Source organism: Quercus suber, unplaced genomic scaffold, assembly GCF_002906115.3.
Source record: "Quercus suber isolate HL8 unplaced genomic scaffold, Cork oak 2.0 scaffold_190, whole genome shotgun sequence".
Classification (NCBI taxonomy): Eukaryota; Viridiplantae; Streptophyta; class Magnoliopsida; order Fagales; family Fagaceae; genus Quercus; species Quercus suber.
The window spans coordinates 299,311-310,502 of NW_027069648.1; the positions used below are offsets into that span (position 1 = coordinate 299,311).

Below are 11,192 nucleotides of genomic sequence, written 5' to 3' on the forward strand. Positions count from 1 at the left end.
CATTCACGTGGGTTTGGCCCAACATATCATAAAAACAGGCCGGAGGCGCAATCTCTCACAGGTGTCGGAAGGACCTCAAAGCCGTCCTCGTGTCCCACGCGTGCCTTGCGGCCTCCGCGTTGCCGATGTGGACCACGTGAGCATGCTTATGGCCTCGGATACAGAACACCATGTGGGTCTGGGGCCTCCGGCCCCCTTTGCCAATGTACCAAGCGAGCGTCATTGCTCTGCCCCGCACGATCATCGTGCTCGTCTGCGCCCTTTCTTATCCTCAGGTGAGCCAGGGCCTCTGGGCGGTGCCGGCATCGACGAGGAATGCTACCTGGTTGATCCTGCCAATAGTCGTATACTTGTTTCAAAAATTAAGCCATGCATGTGTAAGTATGAACTAATTCAAACTGTGAAACTGCGAATAGCTCATTAAATCAGTTATAGTTTGCTTGATGGTATCTGCTACTCGAATAACCGTAGTAATTCTAGAGCTAATAAATTCCAGCACTTAATATTTTATCACTTCTTTCTCTTTCTTCTTTGATTTGTTTTTGGGTCTTACACTCTCTCTTTGTTTCTTCTCACAAAACAATTCTTGCTCTTATAAAAACTAATTTAATTTAAACAACAAATCTAAAATCAAAACAAGAACAGATCAAGAATAGAAAGAAAAAAAAAATTAGAACAACAATAAAAGATCAAGAAAAAAAAATAAAGACGTATGTGTGTGGTGAAGCAGCAATTGTGAGGAGCAGCGATGGTGGTGTGGTGGAGCAAGGGCGATTTCTATTTTCTCTCCATGCGTGTTTGTATGTGTTTAAAGATAATAGTAGAAAAAGAAAAGAAAAAGAGTAGAAAATGAGAGAGCCAGAGAAAGAAATAGAGAGGGAGGTTTTGGAAACAAGTGGAAAGTAGAGAAAAAAAAAATGAGAAGATGAGATATATGAGTATACTATGCGGTGCAGAAAAAACGAGAAAAAAAAAAAAACATAAGAACGAAAGAATGAAAATACTACCACAATATTTTTACAATAAATCTTAAATAATATATTATTATTAGCAATGAGTAAAAATATAATTTCAGTAGTAGATTCAAATTAAAATTAATAACAATTTTTCATATAAAATTTTGTTATAATTCTTGTAAAAGTATTGCAAAATATATTGTAAATATAACCAATTTCATTGAAAAATATAATTGTTGAAAATAAATATAAAAAGAATAAATGATAATAAAAAATAAATAAACAAATAATATTTAAATAAAATAGAAAATATGTTGAAAAGTATATTTGAAAAATTGAGTAATTAAAAGATACAAACTACTGTTCATTCTCCTCATTCTCCAAACAGTATGGAGATGCTCTTACACACATTGAGTATTCATCAACTTCATTAGTTACAAAAGATTTTCAAAAGAGTTGCTACAAAGCTGGGCAATCAATTTTCTAAATTGTTAACTACGAAAATGTCCAAGTCATCTATGCTGTCCAAAAATACTAGTCCAAAATTCTATCCAAAATACTGTCCAAAATGTTGCCCGATAGCCTCGCAATATCCTGTCCAAAAATATAAAACACAATCTCAGGGGAGGAAAAATAATAAACAAAAGTACAAGTTAAAGTTTTTTTTTTTGTTCTTCTCTGACATAAAAGTTTAATTCCATTATATTCACCTAAAGTTTTTTTTTCTCCTCTGACATAACAGTTTAATTTCATTATATTCACCTAAAGTTACATGATTTCCCTTTTGTTATTGTCCCAACCACATTAAAAACAGTTTTTGAAGAATACATGACTAGTCTAACCTAATCAAGAAAAAAAAAATATGAACAAGTTGAAAAAACGACTCAACGTAAATATAAAAGCATAACACAAACCATCGCCAAGTCATTAAAAAATAATAATAATAATTGCCAATAGCCACCTGTCAATCCTTGGCCATGAACACTTGCACACTCAACCAATAGTCAAAATATATAAATTTTCCATAACAACTCTTTTTCAATTAATTTATAAAAATAAAAAATAATTAAAAAATTAAAAGAAAAAAACCTCAAGTAGTGACTTTTTTTTAAAACTAGCTGCTATTAGTCTATTACTTAAAGAAAAATGCCATGTCCACACTGTTATTAGTCTATTTCTCTCCATACAAGCAAAAGTCAAATTCATGCTTTCGTAGAGGTCTTAAGAACCATATATGTCCACGAATCCTTCGTAGGTAAGAAAATTGTAAAACTGTGCTGAACAAAAATTATTACTGACAAACCATTATGGAAATCCATGACTATGTTTTTATTCCTTATATTATAGAATGTACCACTCTTATGTTTGGATTATAATTCTTCTTGAAGTCTTTGTTATCTGTAAAAGTTTTTTTTTTTTTTTTTTTGTTTACTTCCCATGACCATATGATTCCCTTGACTGAGCTCTCAAGATACATTATGTTATGCAGGCCCAAATGTACTGAAAAAAGCATTTAAATAGTTAGTAAAACATCACTAATATTTTTAAAAGTAAATTTAAAAGAAACAACTTGTGGACATATTGCTGCATATAGACTATGGAATCCAATTTAAAAGTCATGCTCAATGAGATTAAATATTAGCTATAACTTCCATCTCTTTGCTGCTTTGACAATGTGCTTTCCCAAAAAAAAACTAATCAATGGTAAACATTTACTTAGACAAGTTAATTTTTAGAAGGTTAGAGTTGTCAGTCTTGGTAATATATTATAAGTGTAAATAACAATAAAAATGCTATGTCCACAATATTTTCACAATACTTTTATAACAAATTCTAAGTAGTAAGTTGATATTGGTTGTTATGAGAGGACAAAAAAGTAATTTAAATAATTAGAACCAATAACAACTACCATCTATGATTTGTTATGAAAATGTTGTGAAAGTGACACTTCCCAAATAACAATTTCCAAATATAAGGATTAAAATGAGTTTGGAACCAAAATATTTAATAAGGAAATATATATTATAACTAGTATTATTCCCATGCGATGCATAGCTTAATCAAGAATTAATCAAGAAATAATAAATGAAAAAATAATATACAAAAAAAAATGACATAATATATGAAAAAAATAGACTTGTTTTTTAATAAAATGTTAACGTGATGCGCGCACGCGCGCGCACACCCAAAAAAAAAAAACCCTAATCGGTAATCACTTGATGCATGCTAAAAGTTCAAAAAAGTTAAATTTTCTCATATAACAAAAATAGAAGCATAGAACATATAATTTTTAATTTAACGTCAGAAGTACAAATATATTGGCAATAAATATGTAAACTGTGAAGAGTTTAATCCAAATAATTCTTTAGTTATTCATGCGAGGTCGACAACAAAATCATTTAACAAAGTATCAAAATAATCTATTTCTATTGATAAAACATACCTTTAGCATTAATAGGTATAGACAATGGTTTATCAAACCTGCATATTTAGCACAAAATTAGATCTAAATACAATATTTACAAAAGCAAGCAACAAAAAGCTTTTAAACAAACCACAACGATAAGATGTAATTGTGCAAATCGTCCAAATCAAAACATAATGGTAAGCCAAAACAAATTAAACTTCAATCAACTATGTCTTCAAACAATTTGAATTCTATAATTAAAAACCGCAAGAAGCTTGAGAAACAGGAGAAAATAAGTAAACCCTGTAAAAAAAAATAATAAAAAAAAAGTTTCTTAAAAAATAAGAGAAATGCAAACCGGCTGCTTTAGGAATTCAGGGATTTATATATTGGTGTGGGTTTCTCTTCTCCAAAAAAAAAAAAAATAGATGATATATCAAGTTATCAACGGGGAGATTTGAGGATGTATATATTGGCATGGGTTTCTCTTCTCCAAACAATAGATGATATATCAAGTTATCAACTTGAAAGAGGTCTAACAAATTTAGAATTTTAAATTATAATGATATTTAATATTTTTAATTAATTTAAAAATAATAAGATACAGAGAAGGTATGGAAATAGAGAACTTGGAAGTGAAGAGAAACCTAAGGCTAGTAAAATACTAATAGTGTAAAAACATAGTTCTGTACTTATTAGTTATTAGAAAACAAAATAAAAAAATTATTGATGATAAATAAATGTTAAAAATAAAATAAAAAATAAAAAACCAAAAGAAGCTATTTCTATCTTTAACGTGTAGTAATAAATAAATAAATAAATAAAAAAAGGATTAGATGGACCTAAACCTTTACTTTAAGTGTGTTTGGCACTGGCTTAATAAGCTAGCTTTTTTTTACTATTTAGCTTATTTTTGCTACTATTCATGGTTCTCGTTGCACTTTTTGATACTATTCATGGATCCTATTGTACAATTTCAACTACCTTTTAACTTTATTTATAATTCTTTTAGCAAAAAAAAAAAAAAAATAGTTTTAGCTAAATAAGTTGTTTCCAAACGAACTCTAAGACAAAGATTAGATAAAGAATTTGGATTGTAATCAAATTAAGATTCTTATTAACTTAAAAATTATAGGAGATGAAGATAAGGAAAAAAAATTTATATCTATTTTTTTATAAATCTAAAAAAAAATTCTGCAATTTTTACATGTAGTAATATAATTTAAATATATATATATATATATACCTAATCTACCTCCTTTTTAATATGTACTATGTTTCTTCTTCTTTTTAATTAATATTTCTTTTATAACTTATGTATTAAGAAAATGATTAGATGAAGAATTTGGATTATAATCAAATTAAGATTTTTATCAACTTAAAAATATAGGAGAAGAAAAATTATATACATTCTTAAAAATATAAAACAACACAATACGAAAGAACGTATAAAAAAATAAATTAATACACGTCACTACAAAGCCTAAACATTCAACATCTATACACACAAAACACAAAAAAGAAAAGAAAAGCCTAAATATTAGCTCTACTTGCCAAGAAGAAAAAGAAAACCCTAGAAAAGAAAAAAAGAAAATATTGACTGTATATTTTGTGGTTTTATTGTGTTTGGACTCAAAAATTAATTTCTTAGTTAATTAGACATGCATGAAAGTTCAATTTCTTATATATTTTCTCAACAATCAAACTGACAGTTTAATAATAAAAAATTAAATACAAACAAAAATAAAAGTATGCAATATGTAACAATTCTCTAAATTGGATTAAACTTAAGGAAATTAGCTTAAACAATTGACAAAAAATACACAAAATCTATTCAATTTGATGGAAAAAAAAAAGTAGAGTAAACAAATACATACTTGCAAGGTTATAGGTAGAAGGAGAGAAGAATAGAGCAAAAGAACCGTATGATTTTGGTAACAATTATGAGTTACTTGATATATATATATATATATATATATCTCCACATTGAAGAATTTGAAATGAAAAGAAAGTCTAATGTTAATCTAATATTAGTCTATAACCTTGTGCGTATGCATGACTAGAATTAAAAAAAATTCACAATTATACACACATCTGAGGTTAAGTTTTTGGGGCTAAATCAAATCTAACACCTAGCTATTTTGGTGATTGGCAAATACGTAATCTCATTAAACTAATGCATAAAACTTGAATTGAAATGAATGGAAAATTGTAGCACAAAAAAAATAAAAACTTTGAACTACACGCGTTGAATGAGGCTGGTGTTAATATATCCGCATAACATTATGAATTATATCATGAATGTGTTAACCAAAAACATTAACATGGTGTTAGACCGGTTAAAAATCTAATGTTCAAGGATTAATTGTTTAAATAAAAAAAGCTCGAGTACTATATTTGAAATGTGAAACATCCATAATGGTATATTAATAGTTCAAACAATAGTAATTCTAAACCATGAAAATAGAAAATTAAAAAATAACAAAATTTAAAGAAGTAACTTTTTTTTATTAAAAATAAAAATTGCACCTTCAAATTTGAGGATATCTAAAGGTCCACTGACTGCAACATGTGCTTACATCTCTCAACACATTTACCATCATTCCTATCTAGCTTTTAGATATTTAACCTGAATATGGGATTCCAAAAGTATTTTTTCGAATCTTTCAAAAAAAAAAAAAAAGTATTTTTTCAAATCTTTCAAAAAAAAAAAAAAATTCAAAGTTTCCTAAATCAATTTGGAGTAGTGCAAATATTAGATATTTGTAATTCTTGCCTTACCTACCATCAGGCCCTACTCAACCCTAATGGCATGTTTGGATGTATAAAAAAGGAGGGGGAGTAGAGTAGAGGGAGGAAGAGTAATGCAATTACCTTATTTGGAAGTTTTTTAAAGAATGAGGAGGAGGGGTTTGGAGGAGTTTGGAGGGGTTTGGACTCCCTCTAGCCTCCCAATTTTAATTCTCCCAAATTGGAGAGATTTGGAGGGGGAGTAGAGTATATAAACTATTGACCAAGTAAATTACCTAATTTACCCTTATTATATTAACAAAATTACACAAGGGGAAGGGCTAATTACTCCCTTCCTCCTTACTAATTTTAAAAACATCCAAATAAGGTGGAGGTGAATCATTCTCCTCTACTCTCCTCTCCACTACTCCCCTTCCCTCTACTCCCCTCTACTCTCCTCCCTCTCTAAACTTCCAAACAAGCCATAAGTTTTTGGGTTTACCCTACCCAATAGGAAATTCAGGTATTGGGAATGGGCATTTCTTGCATCTAAATTCAACCGGTTGGGTACGGACAATACCCTACCCGATAGTTTTTTTTTTTTTAATAATAATAATAATAAACATTTTTTTCGCATAATGAGTTGACAAAGTCAATACTAGTTTGGCAAAAGTCAATATTAGTTGATTATGATACTTTTTCAAAAGTTAGTGGGACTTTAAAACAATAAAAATTGCATGCCTTACTAGTTTTATTATAATATATATTTCCTTATTAAATATTTTGCTTTCAAACTCATTTTAATTTTTAAATTTGGGAATTGTTAGCTGAGGAGTGTTATATTCATAACATTTTTCCAACACATCAGAGGAGTGATAAATTGTTATTGACTTTAATTTAAATTCACAACTTGAATTACTTGTATGTCCTCTCATAACATCCTACCACTTATTAGCATAAACAAAGCTAAAGAGCATAAACATTACGAACAAAGCAAAAGCTCACAGCCAGCAGAGTACAGACACTTTGAATAATACTATCGACACTAACACCAAAATATTAAATCCAAACTACAAACAATAATACTATCGACAGTAACACCAAAATATTAAAGCCAAACTACAAACAAGGATGATAGCATAGTTGCTAGGAGCTACTCCTAATTCTAATATTCCAAATTTTAAATACTCTTTAATCCCAAAATCTTTTCCTATCTACCTCATCAAGCTTGCCATATAGCAAACCAATATTTGGGGTACATCTTTCAAAAGATCATTATAGCTGCATAACTGTAATCCACCAAAATCAAGGAATAAATCTTTGGTATTAAGGCTAAGATTCCTCTGGACAAAGTCAGCAAATCACAGAGGCTGAGTCTTCAAATAGAGACTGACAGGGCATCATCAGAAGTTCAATAAAGAAAATTGCATAATCGGAAAAACTAACAAACAATTTGAGGAAACAAAACAAACAACTTTACCTGGCCTTTGTATGCCTCGAGTATCAAGCTGGCCTGATCCCTAATCAACTCGGCCTGAGTGACATACATTTGCAACTCAGCCAACTCCACCCTCTTCCACCTCTCCTCCAATTCCAGCCTCTTCTGTTGACCAATCAATTCAAGTCCTTTCTTTATCAACCTCTCTTCCAACACCACATTCTTATTAAAGCTTAAGATCCTATTCAAACATTTCCCCGAAACCCCATCAGCGGCAGCGCAGCCCCAAATTTTCTTCGACAGTTCATATGTCTTTCGCTCGTGGGGTTTCGAAAAGGTTGGGTCTTTACCTTTCTTTCCTCGCCCAGCATTATTGCTGTACTTCTTCCTTAACCTTTTCATCTTATCCACCAGTTGGGCCTTCGTAACTTCCACGTGGAGACTCTTCTTAACGAACTCGTAAAACGCAGCGCCATTTGCGGCGGGATCCGAGTCGTGTATAGCTCGGTAATCAAGCATCCCTTTTAGTAATTCTATTTCATTGTCATCGCTCCACAGCCTCTGGAAAAGCTTCTTCTCTTCCGCACCGCCCTGAGATTTTGGTTCCGGGTCTGGGTCTTTCTTCTTGACCCGCTTCGACGGCGTCGCATCCCTTTCACTGTTTGGACGCTTCTTCTTCATGATGGAGGATCTCGTGGATCTGGCGTGTGTGGCTTTTACCGGAGTCGATTCCGGTTCCCTGGGTTTGGCTTTTGACCCGGATGATGAAGAAGAGGGTTTCCTCGGTGGAGTGGATGGTTCTTCTTCTTCAGATGAACTTTGTTCTCCTCCTTCTTCTTCTTCTCCTCCTGCTGCTTCTTCTTCTTCTTCTTCGTCGTCATCAGAGAAAGTTTCTTCTTCTTCTTCTTCATTAGAAGATGAAACAGCCGGTGGATCATCCCGATGAGATGGGCGTTGTTTCTGAGCCATTAGAGAGAGATATTTGTTAGGGTTTTGGAATTTTTTTTTATTATTATGATGTTAGGGTTTTGTGAATCCGTGGTGTATTTGTACTTGTAGAGTTGTACTTGTATTTGACGATGCGAAGGAGAAAAGAGAAGTGAGTTCTGGCCATTTTATATTTAGTTTTAAGACTTACTGGATCTGTTTAGATACAGCTAAAAATTAAAAATTAAAAACTAAATATATGATAGTAAAATAATTTTTAAATATATGAATAATATTATGAAACTTATTTTTAATGAAAAAATTATTAAAAAGTAAAAATTATGGGTTCATAAACAATGCACAAATGCACTGTTTATGACAAAAAGTTCACAAGTGCGACTACTGTTCATTGAACAGTATTCGCACAGTAACCACTTACTCCCTCACGCGCCTAAAAAAAAAAAAGTCCAAAACGTGATTTTGGAAATGCAGCCGCAAGTTTCATCACAATCCAAACGCTTACATTGGGTCTGTTTGAATACAGTTGAAAACTGAAAATACTATAGTAAAATAATTTTTAAATATGTAAATAACACCGTGAGACCTATTTTTAACGAAAAAGTTATTAAAAAGTGAAAATTGTGAGTCCATGAACAGTGCACAGATGCACTGTTCATAAACAAAAAGTCAACAAATACTGTTTAATGAACAATAGCCGCACAGTAACCACTTACTCCCTCACACGCCTGGAAAAAAAGAATGTGATTTTGGAAATGCAGCCGCAAGTTTTATCACAATCCAAACGCTCACATTCTTGACCTTTGGGTACCATTCGTGGAAGCTAAAAAGCTTGAAATTTTTAAAATTGGGCTTTGTGCCTAGAGGCATGGGGTGTTGTAAAATTGTAATTCACAACTATTATGTATTGGCTTTGATTCCGTGCCAAATTTAATTGTAATTTTATTCAATCATTTTTTTCGGTATTTATGTGAGGTTTTTAATTGTAAGAGTTGTGTATGAGAGACTGTGAATGCTCAAACTTAAAGTGAAAAACAAGTGGATTTCGCGAAAAGTTCACAAGAAGCTATCTCACGAAATAGCCACATGTAGAGCACATGACTAGAATGCGAAAAGTCATTACAGCCTGGAGTTTTCGCGAGTGTCTCGCGGGTAAGACTTTCCTACGAAATACTCACGAAACATTTTGTTTGGCTATTTTGCCATGTTTGCTTTGTCAAGTCTTTACCCACACTATATGTACCCTCATTACCCCTATATTGTAATAAGTGTTTTTCAGAGAGAAAATCCTAAAAAATATACTCGAGAGTTAAAAATTGTTATACCCACAATCATCTATTCATTTCCTTGTGGTTTTCCTCTACTCCTACCTCTCCATATCCAAATCCTTAAGAAGTTGATAGCTTAAACACTTATCACACCCAATCTGAGTGTAAAGTGAGATTTTGGTGCTACTGGGAAGTATTGGAAGAAGTCAATCGTTAGCGGATGCAATCGGGTTGAATTGTGAGATCCAGGAAAGTTAGAGAAGACAAGATTCTGAGAAGCCAATTGGTAGCAAGAGATTGGAAGGCTCAAGTAAATGGGGTAGACTAGGCTTGGAGGGTCTTTTGTTATTCATGTACTCCAACTTGTTCTCTAGTGGATTAATTTACTGCTTGGAGGGCAGCGGTGAGGTTTTTCGCTGAAGTCTTCGGTTTCCTCTTCGATAACACGTCTCGGTATTATCTTGTGTTTGCATCCTTTTTCCTTACTCTTTTATCTTTCATTTTATTGTTGATATTTGATAAATATGGCTTAGAATAGTTTTATTAGTTGTTTGCATGCATTTACTCTTATTCCACACTTTATTTAAGTTAGAGTAAAAGTAATCTAACAGTAATTTTTAATTGGGAGTCTAAACAAGTTCTTGTGTATTCACACAAATTCGAGCTTTCAGGTGTGAACTCTTATGATTGGTTCAGAGGTCCACATGGAGGTGTAGAGTTTCGAAGGCACCTTATAAGTGGAATTTTTTATTTTATTTTTTTTAAACCTTCAACTTCTATATTCTATATATCTATCTATCTATATAACCTTTCCCAAAAAAAAAAAATCTATCTATCTATAGTTTATAATTTATAATCTACAAAATCAACTAATCTACTTCTACTTGGAAACACTTTTAATATTTACTTCAATTTCACTTATGCCCAAGAAGTGTAGTATCTCAATCAGTTTATATGTATGTGTTCAAGGGAGAATAAGAGAGTGGTTTACACTCACATACACACCATTTTCATGCTACACAAAATTCTGTATGTTTCTCAAACTACACAAAAGTAAAATAAATTAGTAGATTTTTCCTGGAGGATTTTTTTTTTTTTAGGTGCATGCTACAACCTTAAAGAGTTGAAGTGTTCAAAAAAAAAAAAATTGCTACTAGTTTTGTGGTGAGATTATATACACTCCTTAAATTTTATTTATATATATACAATTTATTGTAGAATCAAGTTTAACATAAATTTGAAAGTTGTAATCTCTATTTTTATAGTGAATATTTTTAGAGCTGTCTTGTAATTTTTCTTTTTATTTGAAAAGATTTTTCACATGAGATTTAGAGCTCTTATATATATACACACACACACACACAAATACATATGTATGTGTATAAACCCATTTTGAACTCCTAGCCCAAAAAGTATATGGACTAAGGCGCAAAGAGCCCAAAACAATA

The 11,192-nt window shown here is 31.5% G+C and overlaps 1 protein-coding gene across 2 annotated transcripts; it reads right to left on the minus strand.

Moving 5' to 3' along the window:
* Positions 1–1,266: 1,266 nt before the first annotated feature.
* Positions 1,267–8,628, minus strand: LOC112024176 (probable transcription factor At4g00390). 2 transcript variants are annotated; one of them, XM_024056822.2, is made up of 3 exons: positions 7,574–8,626; positions 3,400–3,437; positions 1,267–1,550 (listed from the first exon to the last, which is right to left on the minus strand). In XM_024056822.2, exons 1-2 carry the CDS (start codon positions 8,498–8,500, stop codon positions 3,432–3,434), a joined length of 933 nt encoding a protein of 310 aa, XP_023912590.1. In that variant the 5' UTR covers positions 8,501–8,626; the 3' UTR covers positions 1,267–1,550; positions 3,400–3,431. The 2 variants fall into 2 exon arrangements, with proteins under 2 accessions (XP_023912590.1, XP_023912589.1); XM_024056821.2 differs by lacking the exon at positions 3,400–3,437 and having other exon boundaries at positions 7,574–8,628.
* Positions 8,629–11,192: the final 2,564 nt, after the last annotated feature.

What these genes read in the sequence shown, in the direction of transcription:
- LOC112024176 (XM_024056821.2), bottom strand. Translation starts at nt 8,500, where the DNA reads ATGGCTCAGAAACAACGCCCATCTCATCGGGATGATCCACCGGCTGTT. An exon ending in TCGAGGCATACAAAGGCCAG is followed by an intron (nt 1,551 to 7,573) that starts GTAAAGTTGTTT and finishes ATTTTTGGACAG; the next exon opens with GATATTGCGAGGCTATCGGG.